Source organism: Nuphar pumila, chromosome 3, assembly GCF_984573655.1.
Source record: "Nuphar pumila chromosome 3, dmNupPumi1.hap1.1, whole genome shotgun sequence".
Lineage (NCBI taxonomy): Eukaryota > Viridiplantae > Streptophyta > Magnoliopsida > Nymphaeales > Nymphaeaceae > Nuphar > Nuphar pumila.
The window spans coordinates 46,812,671-46,830,898 of NC_143251.1; the positions used below are offsets into that span (position 1 = coordinate 46,812,671).

An 18,228-nucleotide genomic window follows, 5' to 3' on the forward strand; every position below is an offset into this window, starting at 1 on the left:
AAATGCATCCTGAGGGAATCAGTTCATACAGGTCTGAATAACTCCATCCATCAGAAGCACAAATTTCAGTCAGATTCCTGTTGGATCCGTTGTATAACCAACATATTTACAGCCCTAATTATGCATTTTGTTTGTTGAGGCTTAAATTGGCAACTCCATTTTAAGGAAAATGTCATATTTTGTAATAATCATGATATTCATTTCCATATGGAGAGAAGCTTTGACTGGTACTTTGGGATAAGGAGTAGGTGTTTGTGGGTGGGTGGGGCAAGCTAGAGATTCATGAACTTTAAATTAGGAGTGTCAACGGGCCCGGTTTACCCGAACCTTGACCTGAATCAAACCCTATAGGGTCTGAGTATGGTGATAAATAAGAAGACCCGATTAAAAACCAGGTCCGGACCTGAAGGTCCAATTAATACATGGACTTGGGTATAGTTTGTGAAATTTTATACCAGGCCCAAGTTTAGATTAAGACCCACAAATTTTCAATGTAAAAATGATAAAAAAATATGGTTTCGCCGAGTATGGTCTGGGTCTGGTTAATGTAGTTTTTATCGGGTCCAGATATGGGTTATCTTATAGTGTACCCGATTAGACCTGGGTCCGGTCTCGATACCATACCCAAAAATCTGGTCCAAGTCTGGTTCCACTGGGTCCGAACCAAACTTGACCTGTTGACACCCTTACTTTAAATCCCTAGATCTCAAATCTGATATCCAGGATTTGATAACCGAGGCATTCAAAGGCAGTGTTAAGTGAAAATTAAGTGAAAATTTTGTTTAGCATCATCTAGATGTGACCAAGTTCATGAACTCCCAGTGTATGGAAAATTTGAAATACATGAATTTGGTCACAATTGTGTTGACACCAAACGAACTCTACATCCAAGTTTTTTTTTTTTTTTACTTTTCTTTTAATTTCTGAAGTTGTCACTGTCATTTGCCCTTCAAGGGGGGCATAGCACACCTTTAAGCCTTTAACCAAAATGCACTTGGCTCACATGTTTTCTTTTAGTCTCCTTTGTTCCTTTTCACCTTCATATTCTTTAGTTTAGAGCAAAGCAATGGCTTTTAGATGCGAGCTTTTTCAACACATGAGATCTAGGAGGAATCAAATGGTGCATGTTGTGAATAATTATCTCATGGAGCCATAAAAGGACTTTGTTTCAATCATATAGTACTCAAATGACTTAATTATGGCCTTTAAACTATGTGGGGTCATTACTTCGATTGATTAGAAAGAAGAACACTAAATTGCCATAAAAAAAGTATCTTTAGCGATTATGGAAAAGAATGCCAAGTTGTGCATGGTTTCAGTCAATAAAAAAAGTGGTTTTCTTGCAAAACGTAGGCTGCATTTGTGAATTGTGAATAGGGATTTGAGAAATTTTGGCAAGGAAGAAAAATATGCTATGAAAGCCCTAAGAGGCTCTCTCAATTAATTAAGAGGATCATTTCTCTAAGCGGTCATGTTCTTGGGAAAACTGTAGCAACACTATTCACATATCTTTGGAGGGCCTACCAATTCAAACCATATGAGTATGACTATGACCACTCATTCATCAAAGTTGTCCCTTAGTTCTTAATGCACATAACTATACTCTAGGCTGCTACCTAAGAGTATGTTTGAATCACTGTCCTCCGCCCGAAATGGATGTAAGAGACTGTGATTTCAACAAGGGATGCCGTGGATACTCCGCATCTTTAAAAGTTGTTCTTTTTGTAACACCCCTTCTCCTATTACAAAAAGAACAGGACGTGAGAAACACGTTAAAATAAAATCGGGGGTAAGGGTCTCTCTCTCCCCTTGACAGACAGGGAGTCACCGATGCCAGGGATGAGGCTGCCGTCCGGGCGATGCGTCGTCGGGGGTAAGGCCATCGATGAGTTTTTTTTTTCTCTTCTTTTTTCTTTTTCTTCTTCTATTTCGGTTTGAATCAAATTTCTTTTTAAGGTATTTTTAGGTTTTCACATGTGAGAGTTTTCTTAGATTAGGGATTTTTGTTTGATTTTTATAGATTAGGGTTTTCTTCTTGATTAGTTTTTTTTTATTGATTAAGAAACTTAGCACAAAAAGAACAAAATTAACAAAACCAATGTCCTGCTCTATTCTTTTTATTCATTTCTTCCAACACTGAACAAGCTATCAAACGTACTGGATCGTTATGAACCACATGAAAAAGCCCACCCACTGAAATATGTCAATCAAAAAAGTATAACCATGCCCCCAATTTTCCAGTTGACTAGTGGTGATAGAAAAACCGCTATCTTTTTAAACCTCCCTTATCTTTATGAAGTGACCATTATGCTTAATCCACGTATCTTCAAGGAGCTGGATCGAACGTAAGTCTCTCTCTCTCTCTCTCATGGCGTAAGATCCTAAATACCAACCATTTGGAGCCACCAAATTAGGGGTTGCGTGTATTAATGACAATAATATTTTATTTTGCGAAATTGTACTTATATACACCATCATGGTATAGTGTAGATTCAACTACCATGATATAGTGTAGATTCCAAAGAGGTACATCATTGTCTTCACCTATTTGAATTGAAGTCCCCTCTCATACGGGCCTAACATTATATTGACTTCAAGAAACCCAACAAAATTTTGGAAGATGAACAACAAGGACATCGACTCATTATAAAATGCTGTCCAACAGATTCGGTCTCAATTAAATTAGGGCAATCAGGTTAGTTCCATATTCTTTTCTGTTGTAACTTCCATTAAGTGTATGTGCATCTTTTCTCATTTTGTGTATCTAAGTGCCCATCTCAATCCTTCTCATTTTTTTTTTCTGAGTGGCTCCTCGCATACCACTCACGTTTCAACAATATGAAAAAGCATGAGCCTACCTTTAAAAAAAAAAAAGGTAAAAAGATAAAAAAAAAAGCGCCTTCCACCCTTATGTCATAAAATATTATAATGAAGTAATTAACTTTCACCATAAATGCCAATAGTAACAGTGTTACGGTGAGACCATAATATTATAATACTTTTTTTTTTTTTAAGATCTTCATGGTACGAAAATTTGGCATTTATGATACCCTAGAACCGCCTCTCTTTTCCCTCCAATTACACTATAGGTTCCTCTGCATTCCTTCCCCTGAAAACCTCTCCTAAAATCCCTCCCAAAACGTCCTCTCTCTCTCTCTCTCTCTCTCCCTCTCTCTCTCTCTACTGCAGCAGCCCACCCCTTTTTCATTTCCTTCGTTCCTTGGCAATGGAGACAGATGAATCCTCTAAACCTCTCAAATACAAGGTACCCATTTTCTCTCTCTATCTCTCTCTCATAAGATGGTGTAACTTCCCGCACACTCTGTAATTCTTATTCTTCTTTGTTTGCAGACGTGGGTATTGAAGGTTTACATCCACTGCGAAGGCTGCAAGAAGAAGGTGAAGAAAGTGTTGCAGGGCATCGATGGTCGGAAATCTTCGTTTTCTCGAATCCGTAGTTGTTTTCCGAGCGGTTTCTTTGTTTCATGGTGGTTTCTGACTCGGTTTGATTTTTTTTTCTTTTCTGGGTTGGTGGTTTTCCGGTGCAGGGGTATTCTTGACGACCGTGGACTCCGTCCAACAGAAGGTGACGGTCACCGGAGACATCGACGTCGATACGCTGATCAAGAAGCTCCAGAAGTACGGAAAGCACGCCGAATTATGGCCGGAGAAGGAGGATAAATCCGGCAAGAAGGCCGCTGGAGAGGGTGGCAAGGGCGGTGGCAAGAATGAGAAAGACTCCGCTGGAAAATCTACCGAGAATTCCGGAAAGAAGAACGGCGGAGGCAGCGGAACGAAAGATGGAGCGGCGAAGGATGCCGGTGGTGCGAAATCCGGCGATGGGGATGGGGCGAAAGCAGCCGCGGCCGAAAAACCGGCCGGGGAGGTGACACCGCCAGATGGTGGTAAGGCCGGCGAAGGCGGTGGTGGTGGTGGCGGAGGTAAGAAGAAGGGTAAGAAGGGTAGTGGTGAGAATTCCGATAATGGTGTTGCCGCAAATACTGGCGGCGGAGGTGGTGATCAGATTCCGGCAGCGTCGGGGGCTCCGGCTATCACCACCCAAGGTGCTGGAGCGTTCCTTGCTCCGGCGCCCCATCCTCAGCTGCTCCAGCAATACGTACCGCTGGTTCCGCCGGTATCCGCCGGATGGGGCCAATGGACGCCGGCCTTGAATTACAGCACGGCCACTCCCGTTCTGAGCTACGGCGGGTGCTACGCGCTCCCTCCCTACGTCGACGCATCGTTCATGGTGCCGTACAGCTCCGGCGGGATCGTCCGGTACGTCCCGCCGGGATCTTACCCGCAGAATCCGGAGGACTACTACATGTTCAACGACGAGAACGCCACCGGTTGCTCGGTGATGTGACGAATCCGCCGGAGGAGAATCTCCGGCGGAGGTTAGCAAAGTCGACATGCCCTCCCTGTACATTTTTCTTTTTTGGTTATATGCCCTTTTGTTCTTTTTTTCTTCTTGTTCTTGGATGACATTTTTGCTGATGTGTAGTAGAATGCAAAAACGGAGAAACTTTAGCTTAATAAGGAAAGATAGTGTGGAATCTGTTTTTTTTATATATAATAGTTTTTAGATAAAAATATTTGCCTTTTTAGTTGAAAAAAGAGCTAATTGGCAGTGCTTATCTTTCTTAATTATGGGTTATAAAAAGAGGGGCAAAAAGTTTTAAGTAGTTAATCACTTAGTTGGGTCATGGTGGACATAAGACTTTGGCCCTTTTTTTTAAAAAAAAATGGGTGATTAGGTTGTACAAATTAGTTGGTTTGCATTATGGAATTTTGTCACTTCTGGTTGGTGGTTTATCCTTTCGAGTGTGGAGGAGGGCTAGTAGATTCCCACTTGAACGCTAGTAAATTAATGTGATTTGGGGGGGTCATCTTCCCTCTCTTTGTGTTTAAAAAAACCATTGTTATCTTGGGGAAAGCTCACATACCTTGTGGTTGCTCTTAGCTGGCCATGATAAGTTTGGCTTATTGTGGGCTGGCTGTTATTGTTATCGTTATCTCTTAAGTGGATGTATTTGTTTGGTTGATGGGCTGGTTATCTTTCTCAAATTTGTGCTTTTTGTTGTTAAGAATTGATTTTGATTGCTTGCCATGTGATGACCGAACTGCTCATCAGATTATCTTCTATCCCAATTCCCAAACAAGGTCAGGATGTGTGTGTGAGAGAGAGAGAGAGAGTGCTAGTTAGCCAACTAAACAGTAGAATAATTAAGAAACCGCATTAGAGGAGATGGTGATTTCTCTGAGGATTTACTCTAGGTCAGTGCCTGAGTATGCTCACAAGGGCTCTGCTCATCTGGTAGGGTTAACTTAATGTCACCAAGTTGTTGGGATGTCACAAGTTCAAAACCCATAGGTGGTGTTCCTTGGGGCAATGTCAAAGCTCGGTGTACTCCCCGGTGGTCTGGGGGGTCCTCAAGGGTTTTACCAACCCAAGGCCATCCAATGTGCAGTGGGTGATGGGGGTGTTTTCCCTTGGACTATCCCAAAAAAAAAAAGAGATGGTGAGTATAAAAATTCAGAAAACTCTAATTACACAACCACAAATCCCACCTCTTTTTAGTAACTAAACGGTTCTATATATATGCTAGGGATCTAGTAGTAATGTTGGGTTGAGGCTATTGGTGTCCCGATTCCCAACCCATTCAGGAAAAATGTATGTGTGCATTTAAATCCTCGGATCTAAAATCCAAGAGAGTTCCTTGGGTTTGAGGTCCAAGAATCTAAGAAGGGACCCTCTCTGCCTGTTATCAGGTGCAGGATCTCACCCTTATTCCCTTGTATATGGGGGATCTCAGATCCTTAATTCTGAGATCTTGTGTTTGAGAAGCTTTTGATATTTTCCTCTGGCCTATGCCACATAAGCCTTCCCCATGCCACATCAGATCTCAGATCCGAGGCTTTCAAACAACCCTAAGTGAAGCCAAGGGTGGGAAACTCCCTAAGTCAAAGCTATGGCTTGGAAATGAGACGAACAGCTCACCGTTCATCTCTCAGCTTGGCTCAGGCTCGGCCTAGGGTGTAGCTGTATTTGGTTATTATTTGTGTTCAGTTCATTATGAGTTTGTTTTCTTAAATGAGCCAAGCTTAACCAGCAAGGATGCTCATCTAGGCTCGCCCTGGCTCGCATAAGTTTGGATAACTTGTATTGATAAAATATGCGTACATTTTATTGGATATATATCACATACCAACACATGAATAAATTATTCGTGGAGCATGGCTTAGTTACAAAATGTTAGTTCATCTCTTCACATTAATTTACAAAAAGTTGCCCAACTTGTGAGATATTTTGTATTGGAAAAAAGAAAAATGACTGTAAATAGCTGATCTGTTAGATGGCTTGTAAGAAAAAAATGCAAATAAATTTGAGCGCTCATCTTCTATTTTTCTTTTAATTTTTTGGTAAACGAGCTAGATAGGGTGAGCTGATGCTCATAATGGTTCAGCCTGGGCTTGAGTTGATGCTTATATTGAGCAAAAACGCGCGAAGCTTGAAGAGATCAATTCAGTTCATTTGTCAGTTGTTGCAAGTAATCCAAATATCAAACAGTACCTTAGATGATTTATCAGTTGACCGAATCTCGCTAAGATCATATCCCAAGCTCCAACTTTTGTCAATTTCCACCTGGTTCTTTTGAATATGTTCCTTGAGGGTTTCAATTAATTCTCACCATAATCTATTATTAAGGAACATATTGTTTTGGTTATTATTGGATCATGGAGGAACAATGCCTAGAAAAGAAAAAGAAAAAGTTGTGCCCTATCATAGAGAGTTGCTCTTGTTTTTTGGTAGGCAGCTACACCCCCACTTGTTTTAATACAGATTCCACAGAGGTGATGGAAGGCTCCTCTATTTAAGGGTGTGATTTGAGTAGATCCAAAAGAAACTGGTCACGTTGAGGCAGAAGGTAGGTTGGAATCTAAACGCAAAAAATGACTGAATGGAAAAGCCAAGCTGTATTTTTACTACATTTAAGCATAAAGACTGCCAAAGCAATTATTTGAATCTTTATGACAACTTGCAAAAAGCAGATAACTGGAGAGAGAGAGCAACGTTTCAGCTACAGCTACTAGAGACAATCTTGCTTTAGCTTTAGTTTGATGCGATTTAACGTTTGTGAAATTGGTGCGAGAGAGCTATGCTCTAGATACAGCAAACAGTATCTTGAAAATTAAACAGAATTTTGTGCCTCGGACAGCTTGAAGCATTTTGCATTGAATTGAGATCAGGTGCAATGTGATTGCACACTTCTAGTGCGCTGCTGCACCTCAACACCAACCATCTGCTGTTGGGACCCCACAGCTGATAGGCTGCATCCCAAAGATGGTGCATCAGCACACTAAAAATGTGCAATCACATTTCACATGATCCTCCCTCTTTTGCATTTGCCAGTCTTTACATGGGCTCCATTAGGGGTGGCAAAACCTGGCACGACTCGCCAACCCACCTCTTAGGCAGGTTCGGGTTGGGCTTAAGCCAACCCATTTAATAAACGGGTTGACCCGCCTACCCGTTTATTAAACGGGTCGGGTTCGGGTTGGGGGTATGCCAACCCGCCAACCCGGCTGACCCGTTTAATAAACGGGTTAGGCGGGCGGGTCAACCCGCCAACCTGTCTACCAACCCGCCAACCCGACCCGTCAACCCGGCTGACCCGTTTAATAAACGGGTTAGGCGGGCGGGTCAACCCGCCAACCTGTCTGCCAACCCGACCCGTCAACCCGACCTGCCAACCTGAGAACCCGTTTACCCGACCCAACCCATTTATTAAATGGGTTGGCGGGTCGTGTCGGGTTACCCGTTTATTAAACGGGCCGGGTTCATGTTTGCCACAACCGACCCGTTTAATAAACGAGTCGGGTTCGGGTTGAGGTTTGCTGACCCGCCAACCCGTCGGGTCGACCCGCCAACCCGACATGATTGCCACCCCTAGGCTCCATACACCTGGCTAGGTGGGTTGGCATGAAAGCTAAAGGACGTTATAAAGGAGGTTAAAATTTCAATACTCGAGGTGTGCATCCTTTCGTAAGGCAAAAGCAGCAGTTCCCTGGTGTGAGAAGGGGGTTTTACCGCTTGGGGGTGGTCCATGTTCATATGGCAGTGTGTCATTTTCTCTAGAGTTCCACCACCTCGTTTGGAGTTTCCCCTTAATTCTTAAATATCAAACGGAGAGAAAGAGAGGTGAAAGATGGAAGGTCATTGGTAAGCAATAAAACCAATAAGAGTAAGGACCATTTTGGAGTCTTTATTTGGCATTGAAATGCCAAATCTTGGATATCCCAAAATCCAGGATTTATGAGCTTTGGGATTTGCCAACACTCACCACTGTTTGGGAGCTGGTATTCGGCAAGTGGTTGAAGTTGGCATCTCCTTGCCAACTACAAGCTCGTAAACCGCCCATATAAAGTAATTAAGACCCTGTTCAGAAACTGCCAATCAGTAGCAATTGAGGATGCAGATGCGAAATCCTCAAAATTTGTGGTTTTAGCAAATCCACATGGTTATTTGGGATAAGTGGAACGGTTCAACTGGGAATTTACCACTTTCACTTGTGCGGCTGTTTGGAATGCAGCTAAAAAGAGAAGGTTGCCGGAGCAAGTAGTAGTTGGCAACCACCACCTCATCCAGGTGGAAAGTGAAACGTGGAACTGGTGGAGTCATTATTTTCTACCACTGCATTCATCACAAATGACTTTGGTGCTCGATATTCCCTACTCACTCCGGCTACCTCCAACGGCTAGTTTCCAAACAAGGCTTAAAAGGAGTTGAGAAGGCAGCGGGCCAGAGGAGTTGAGAAGGGAGCTGGCAAGGATGTCCTGCGTTAATGTTGCCAACAACAACCAATTTGGAATTTGTCGTATCCTAGCTCCCAAATAGTGGCAGGTGTTGGGATTTCTGTGAATCCCCCCCAACACCCACCAACTCCGGGCTCCCAAGCAGAGCTCAAGGCCAATGTCATCTCACTGTGCTGTCAATTACGTGAGTCACTATAGGCAATCATTCCCACCCACAGCCATCGTTTAGGGTTTGGTATGTGATGGTTGTGTATAAATTGCCTTTACACTCGTTTTACACACATACACACATACACACACACACGAAATGGGCAGAAACTTGGTATAAAAGGCAGCTGTGAGACTTATTTTTTCCAACTGAACCATGGGCAAGTTCAATTTCCTTTGATTGTATTAGGGTTGTCAAACTGAAGATAGAAAATAAACACTTCATTTTCACTTTAAAATCAAAGACTAAGGTGGTCATCATTCACTACGAAAGGAGTGGGAGCTTTGAAGGACAGTAAAAAGAACAAAGGCTCTAAGGTCATCATTTATCATTTATGTACTCTCTCTCTCTCTCTCTCTCTCTCTCTCTCTCTCTGTGTGTGTGTGTATATATGCCTGCTCGTGGACCTACAAGAATTATTGTCTATGTTATAATTAGTTACTAGTTACTACTTTGATCGAACAGGTCTGACAAGGTTTTCTTTTACTTTTACTCACTAAGCTGTAAGTAATTAGAGTGCTGTTTTTGCAACTTTTTAGTTAAGATCTAGCATTGGCTTTGTTGAAATTTTGAAATGGAAAAGCCACTTTGAAGCCTTCAAAGGTTCAGTCAGGGCTAGTGCATCACAGGCGTGCACACACACACACACACACACACACACAGAGAGAGAGAGAGAGAGAAGTATGCTGCAAAAAAACGCATGTTGTCAAAGGGCCCCTTACCATAGACTAAAAGTATCAGCCTCTACTCAATTGAGATGTATGACAATGCTTCTTTCATTGAAAATTCAAGTTTTAAATGTTAAAAGAAAAAATTAGCCCCAAGGGGTTTGGTGTAGTGGGAAGGGGGGCTTGGACAAAAGATGGGTGGTCAAGATTCCATTTTCATGGGTATCAACCCCTAGCATATAAGAAGGGGAAAATGCATTATGGTCCTTGCTTGTGCCAAAGTAAGGCGACTCCCTGGGGGGCAAATGGTGCACCACGGGTTTACACTGCCAGAAAAGCGACCGTTAGTATCGCAGTCAGCCAGCGTGACTAGGTCTCTAGTCCTAAGGGTGGTTTCCCCCATTCCTCATTGGAGGAAAAATAGTAGGAGAAAAAAGATTATGACATGGCTTGCAAGAAATAACTAATCCACAGTGTAAAGCTCCTATTCATTTCAAGTCTGGGCCCAACATGAAAACTTGAGTTAGAAAGAAGACACGACGGTGCTGTATCTTTGTGTGAGCTCATGCATAACCACTTCATTGGTGGGTGCAATGCGAGTAGGTGTGCAGGTCAAAGAAGATATGTCATATTATACTATTTGAAGAAAGAGACGTAGAGTTTTCAACCTAAAGCAGAGAAATGATTGCCTAAAAGCAAAAAACACGGTTTTAGTAATTTCTAACTTGTTAAGGAAAGGGACAGAGAGTTTTAACCAATGCACCATGCTAAGACTACTAAACCATAGTTTAGTACATCAATTCATCGAATGACATCGCAGGAACACCAAAAGATATGAGATAAAACTATAATTAAGTCCTTCACCGTTCACCCACGCACCACGCACTGACCGAGCTCTTAGATGGTGAAACTGCTGAGTCTTGCCCATAGAGTTGTGGCTATCATTCGTAGGACTGCGGGCATCACTACTGAGTAATGTCGGGGTCGTTATGTCAATACGTTTTTCTTTCTTCAATTATAATATAGATCGGTGGGAGTTGTGATGTCAACTCTTGCACTATTTGAGTCATGCTCGTCATGATTCCAGCAATCATCGTCATTGCATCGATGAATTCTTCTGTCTCTACGATCGATGGCCTAAAAGGTTCTTACGCCCTATGATCTCTATAATTATCGCACTCGCTAGTCATTCTTAATTACAAAACAACCAAGTCACTATCGTATTTTTAGAGAGTAGAGACTTATACTATATTCTATGTCATTGAACTTGTTTTGAATGATAAACTTTTTTTTATGAACCTGGCTTCAATACTATTTTGTAATACCCCGATCTAGGACCTTAAGAGTCTAAGTCAAGTTGGCATTACTTTCCAAAGAAAAAACATACAAAGTTCACACAAAGAAAACATAGTTACATTTTTTTTATTTTTCTAATAACTCAATTTCTTTCACAAAGTTCATAACATGCAGAAATAATGGTTGCATAACTATTCGATGACAAGAAAATAAATCAACAAGTATTTTGTTGCAAAGTTTGAGTAGTTGATCACATTCTGCCTATGTTAGTGTGCATGAAACCTACCGTTGTAATTATACAGGAAATGAGTCTACAACTCAATAAAGAATATTTATAAGTAAATAATGACTTTAACTTACAATTATAGTGGGCTCTAAGTCTCTACTCTAAGTTTAGTTTTCGACAAATCACATAAGGTTTGTATGTTTTAATTTTTTTCCTCTTAACTTTTTCAATAAAACACTAACTCACACCAAACTATAACACTAAGTCGGCTATACCGGTCATAGCTATCCGTGGGTGTAGCAACTCGCGTAGAACACCCCAATTATATAATGTTAGCTATATTATGAATCATACACTCATAGTAATCCCCAGATCACTAGGCATTACAGTGAAATAACAAGAAAAACACCACCGGTAGCTAGTCGAGAAGTCAGGCTCAAACTCAATCTCTGCATGGTTTATAGTACATCTTAGCCACAATGACTTTCAACCATCTATAGTTGTCTAGAGTCTCAAATACTATGTGAATACAACTGTAAGTCGTATTTTAAGTTTATTACATTGAACAATACTCTTAAGCTCGTGTTTCACTCATTCTTCCACGAGTGATTTCGTGAAATAATCATGATGAATCTCACTCTCAATCTTAAAATATCATTAGGGTTCACACTTTATATCTTACTAAGCATGCAACAAAATAGAGTTTCTATGTCGTTAAATCACAGACGGCCTACTCTCCATGGTGGTTGTACTCTGACCGCAAATCAGGTAGCTCTTTTTACAGGTCGTCACTTTCGGGATTTAAGAAATTATGCATGTTGATCTCAACGTAAAATTCATATGACATGACTAGATTAAAGGGACTCAAGTTTAATCGCATCACAATGCATGTTATTTGCAGATTAAATCATAGATATGCTATCACAAAAACAATTTATTTTTAATACAAATGACATATCACGACTAACATGTGCATAAAATCATATTTCTTTAAGACAAAATATTGAACAACCAAAGTAATGTGTTTAGCGCACTTTTTTTTCTTTAAGACTAATGTCATAGCTAGTTCATTTTTTATCCAGATATGTTAATTTCATTGTGATCATATACTAGGCAGTTTCACTATGGAAGCATACAATCAGCATATCATTTCACTCGTAATCATATACCAAAGGGAGGATTATTTGTATCTAACCCTCTTTTTGTTGCTGACAGAACTAAGCTCTAGTGCTTAGATACTTTGCATGCATGCAGCACGTCATGATTGATATAATAAATGGATTGTCAAAATATTCAAAATCCAAGGCATGGGCAACTCATGTTTGGAAACTACAAATGAAGCCAATAGCGTATGCTCTCCTAGGCAAACAACATTAAGTAATTCAGGCTGACCTAGATTAATGCCTAACCAATCAGCTAACCTTAGAGATGTAATCAGGTAGATATCGACCACACAGTTGAGCAGCTTTTTCATATGGTAAAACAGTAGCAGATACCTGAACATTTAGGTCATCAATTTGTTAAATTGTGAAAGGAAAAAGGGTGCATAAAAAATGAGAAACATTTACAAGCTAAAAATGCATAGATAAGTATAGAAATTGACAATAATTTTGATTAATCAATAGAATAATCAACAACCAATGAAAAGGTGCAACACATGTACTACAATCAATTAAGATCAAACATAAACCAATATTAAGATGATTATTACTGAATTCGTATAGTTTACTCTTATGCCCACCTTATTCTGCACAATATTGTATGATCCAGTTTCTCCCTGAAAATTTGATGTTTCTAATAACCATTTGAGAGGTTGAAGAGGGTTGTTCGTTTGATAGTAATGTGAACTTGTTTATCAATCTAATATATGCACAGTGTCAAATCCAATACACATGCATAATCACGCATACTTTATTTATATTATATACTTCCAGTGTTAGCATACTCAAAAAAATATAATGCATGTAACAATTCTTCTATTATGCAATGTCTCTACCCTAATGGAAATTGGTAGATCATGATCAAGAAGGCTTCCAACAAATTGTAAATTCTGATTTGTTATATTCTTTGGCAATAAATGAAATAGATTGGAGTTGAAACTGCAGAATACCCTCAATACTCACAACTGATTATCCAACAAAAGAGCCAATGCCTTGCTCAAAAAACAAAATAATGAGAACCATTAAATACAAACACTAAGTTACATTTCTTGATTTTTAATGGGTCATATACATATTATTCTCACCACAAGAGTAACTTATTCTCTAAACAAAGAGAACTACATGAGATCTTACTGGCTGGTTGCTAGTGGTACAGATACTCTTTCAGAAAAAGCAATTGAGAACAAGCATTGGCATTTATTTCATAACCCTCGTGATGTACCATGATATCTACAACTCACCTTACCTCCAACAGAGGTCAATCTGCTGGCAGAGAGAGAGAGAGAGAGAGAGAGATTTTAGTTTTTTTTTGTATTTTTCCTGTTCAAATTTGTTTACAACTTAAAATTTTGAATCACATGTGATGGTCATGCATCTACTCAGGTCAGAGTTGCTCTTCGAGTTCTTACTCCACCCATACCAGATCAATTACCAACAATCTACCGAGCGCTTGGTGAAAATTACAATGAGAGAGTCCTGCCTTCAATAATTCATGAATCTCTAAAAGCAGTGGTTGCACAATACAATGCCAGCCAGCTGATCTCTCAGCGAGAGGTATGAGCTTGTAACTTTTCCAGATTTAAGGTAGTGGCTGTCATCATGGTCACAAGTTATGATTAACTGCTCTGCCAATCTCTCAATAACCTTTGGGCATTTCAATTAAACAATCAACAAATCAAGTTTACATTTTGAAACTAACTTCATGCTCTGGTTTAAACATGGCTGAAGATGCTGATCACATTATGTACTACAAGTATTAGTCTCTTGACCCTTTTTGATCAATGCATAATAAATAACTGTGTCAACTTTGCAGACTGTTAGTAGGGAGATAAGGAAAATACTGACTGATAGAACAGCATATTTCAACACAGCACTGGATGATGTCTCCATCACAAGTCTAACGTCATGGGAAGGAGTTTACTGTTGCAATTGAAGCTAAGCAGATTAATGCACAAGAAAAAGAGCGAGAGAAGTTTGTTGTGGAGAAGGCAGAACATGACGAAAAGAGTGCTATTATCGGAGAACAGGTGAGAAATCGCCTTTGGTTCTCTCGTCAAGATCATCATTCCATTGCTGCGTGTGTGGTTTCATTTTTTCGGCATCTACTCAAAATTATCTTGGTTTTATGCTGCATTGACCTCCACGTTTCATTGCATGTAACCTTCCTGCAACTAGTTTGTTTAATCTATTTAGTTTGTGTTTGTCCAGGGTGAGGCCAAGAGTGCTCAGCTGATTGGTCAAACCATTTCTAACAATCCTGCATTCATTACATTAAGAAAAATTGAAGCTGCAAGGGAGATAGCACAGACGATCTCAAATTCTGCCAATAGGGTATTTTTGAGCTCAGAAGATCTGTTGCTGAACCTCCAAACGATCAATCCGGACACACCAAAGAAATGACAAGGCGTGTCTTCCAACCTTATCTCCAATAGTGGTAGACGTTCTGCATCGAGTGGTATTCGGGCTCTTATTTTTTTTTAGAGCGATAGAATCATATAAGACTTCCTTGTGAATGATGTCTATTTACATGTCAAAAGACCATAATGATTGAAATTACCGGGCAATTTTTGTAAGGATGAAAAAGGTAGGTGCCTAACTCTTTTTGTGCTTGAGTGCTGAGTTTGGATAAGGGTTTTCAGTTTTTTATATAAAAATCTGACTAATGATAAATTTACTAAAAAATGACACTTGAATCATTTTTTTTTATTACTTCTTGAAATTGTAGACCGATCAAGTTTGCACTAAAGCAAAGCTTTACAAATCTAATCAGATTTGCTCTTAATGGGAGTCGGCAAAATTGATCAGGTTTGCACTCAAGCAATGCACTACAAATGTAACGACCCCAACTCATACTTCTTAAAAATGCAGATTTTTTTTTTAAATCAATTGCGAAAATATTTTCAGATCCCAGAGGCCTTTACCGTTTCACTCTCAATTGAATAGTCAAACACACCACAAAAGATCTTACATTTATCACCCCAAACTATAGCAACTCATTATTTATTAATTATGAAATAAAGAATGTTTAACACTAATTACAAGAGACATATCAGAGTTATTTAAATGACATAAAAGTAAATAAAGGAAAACTGAGTCACAGTATCCTTCGGTGAACTGTCTAGCAAGATTGTGACACTCGTAGCTCTTTAAGAAGCTAGTCATTTCACTGATTCTCTGTGGCTGCGAAAACCATAAAAGTAAGAGTGTCAAAAATCCAAAAAAATCTGCATATGAATCCCTCTAATGAAATAAATGAGCATAAAAAATATAAATAAGATTTATGCAATATCTTAGAGGTATGAATTTATGACAAATTCATAATTCAATTAAGTATTCACATAATAGGAAATAACTATTAAGCATAAGGAGATATTTAATAAATAACAGATATCACCATTTAAGCAAAATAACCAGTTAACATGTATTAGGGAACAATATCATGCAACTACCAACATGTAACAATTAAGAAAACAGGTAAATATGCATGTAACAATTAAGAAAACAGGTAAATATGCATGATCTAAAGCATAGCAGAAATATGCATGAGGCAAAAGCTCGCATCTACCCCTGCGAGAGTCATCATGAGACCATCGCCCACGGAAAAACATAGAACAGTGTAAACATAATGCAATAAAAATAAATATGATTTTTGCGATGCATTTAAAAGTAAATAAAGAAGGAGCATTCAGTGCTCGAGGCTCTTTAGGCCTACAATGATTAACTTGGATCATCGATGCACCATATGCAAAAATCATGAATAACATACCACAATGCATTACTTCTAAATGCTTCTCAATGTACATTTATAAATGTCATTTAAAGATGTGCTTAAAACGATAATATGCATGCGCATGAATTCCACTTTATATTCATTGCATGCTTTCATTTGATTCACGCATTCATGTCAATTGCATGACTTCATTAAATGCATTTATTCATGGCAAATGCAAGCTTTAATTCACATACTTGCGTCACATGTGAGCTTTCATTCATAAACATGTGACCACTTGTGCAACTATACATGCAACATAATCTAAAATCTTAGATTTTATACTTGCTCACAAAATACCCATGTAGTTAACATTGCATTTGAATATTGATCACGCAAAATTAGTTCATCATAAGCATGTGAAAATTCTTTTCTAACATGCACATAGTTGAATCCTTCACAAGGGCAAAAATCTAGAAATATACATGGGCTTCATACAATACATCTTTTTTCTTTTGGAAAGAACACAAATCCAGCCACCTCAATTTGTTTGCTTTTTTACAGGGTTCACACCCAGCCGACCTAGTCGGTTGGGGTTCCCAGCAAGTCCAGATAACCTGGGTCAGCTGGGTCGGGTCTGACCAACCTTGGCAGGCGAACTGGGCTAGGCAAGTCTCTACCAAGCCAGGTTGGCTGAGTCAGCCCAGCCGACCCTGTCGACTGGACCTGACATCCCATGCACAAGCCCCAGTCCGGACATGCATGTGCTATCAGGGCTGAACAACCACCATAAAAAAAATTTATTAACCCCTTTTTTTTAGACAAAAACATGACTCAGCCGACCCATTCGACTGGGTCTAGCATACAGCCAAACCCACCCACCCGACCCAGTCGACTGGGTCAATCACGCAGCCTAGTCAGTTGGGGCTGATAGCCCAAAGGCTCAACCGACTGTGAGTTGGCTGGAGCACAACAGTAATAAAACAAAACCCATCGTGCATGAACATGCCACATCTAATAACCATAAAAAAAAGGTGCATAAACAGATTTCCTAGCAATGCATACTTATGTATGCACTTATGCATATGTAAGAACACCATCTTTCAACACCCATAACATGCATATTAAACCAACAAGACAAAACAGAAAATCGTGAGCCGTATTCAATCATATATATATATATATATACATATATATATATTTAAAAGGGATGAAAGAACATCCGAAAATCAGCCATGAAAGAAGATCCATAGATCATCCCCCATGTGTTTTTAAGGAAACAACCATAAGAACGTTTTCCCCATGAATTTCATCCAAGAGATTAAATGAAATCGAACCAGCATTTGATTTCTCACCTAGATTCAAAAGAAGAGACTTGTACCTTTGCGTGGATCGAAAGAAATGAAAAAAATAATGATGAAAAAGGGGTTGGATGGCTGGAAAAGAAGACCTTCTTCTTCCTCCTTTCTCTCTTTCCTCTTCTTCCCTTTCTCTCTTTCTTTCTCTCTCCTCTTTCCCTCTTTCTTTCTCTTTTTCCTTCTCTTTTTTTTTTCTTTATATAATGAGTGAGAGAGGGGAAGACGCCTCCCCCCCCCCCCCCCCCTTTTCTCCAGCCCTCTCTAAGAGAGTTTCCAAAAGATGAAACTCTCTCACTTGCTATAGTTTCCAATTTTTTTGAAACTCTTCAAAAAGTTGACTTTTCTACATTTGGTAATTTTTCCCCCTTTTTAAAACTTTTAAAACTCTTTCTTACCCTCTCTTAAGCAAGAATAAGGATGCTATTAATAAGTCCTACTCAGCCCAAAAATAGAAATTTGGAATTAATATTATTTATTTATTAAATATTAATTAATAAAAAATATCTAAAAACTTCTAAAAATGACCAAATTCACGCAGAAGGCTCCCTAACCTTATTAAACCCCAAATTAAAACTTTATATTCAATTTAAAGCTAGAAAAATTATGGAGCTTGGATTTGGATCCCGATCCAAATCCAAAAGTCTAAACCCATGCCCAAAACGAAAATGAATCAAGATCTAGATTAAATTCAGTTTAAAGTGGGTCTTACATAAGGTCCAAATTCATAATAATTTGAATCTTATGCATTGGATATAATCTGATCCAACTCCAGATCTGTTTCGACAA

General features: G+C 39.4%; 1 protein-coding gene and 1 pseudogene across 1 annotated transcript; both read left to right on the forward strand.

The window, feature by feature from the left end:
• The first annotated feature begins 3,135 nt into the window (after positions 1–3,135).
• On the forward strand, positions 3,136–4,470 carry LOC149842798 (uncharacterized). Its single transcript, XM_090001590.1, has 3 exons — positions 3,136–3,265; positions 3,352–3,427; positions 3,549–4,470. The coding sequence occupies exons 1-3, from the start codon at positions 3,227–3,229 to the stop codon at positions 4,364–4,366; spliced, it is 933 nt and encodes a 310-aa protein (XP_089857716.1). The 5' UTR covers positions 3,136–3,226; the 3' UTR covers positions 4,367–4,470.
• Positions 4,471–13,497: 9,027 nt separating this feature from the next.
• On the forward strand, positions 13,498–14,797 carry LOC149842799 (prohibitin-1, mitochondrial-like; annotated as a pseudogene).
• The last annotated feature ends 3,431 nt before the right edge of the window (positions 14,798–18,228 follow it).

Coding starts and splice junctions, on each gene's coding strand:
- LOC149842798 (XM_090001590.1), top strand. CDS start 3,227: ATGGAGACAGATGAATCCTCTAAACCTCTCAAATACAAG. Junction 3,266..3,351: donor CTAAACCTCTCAAATACAAG/GTACCCATTTTC, acceptor CTTTGTTTGCAG/ACGTGGGTATTGAAGGTTTA. Junction 3,428..3,548: donor AGTGTTGCAGGGCATCGATG/GTCGGAAATCTT, acceptor TTTCCGGTGCAG/GGGTATTCTTGACGACCGTG.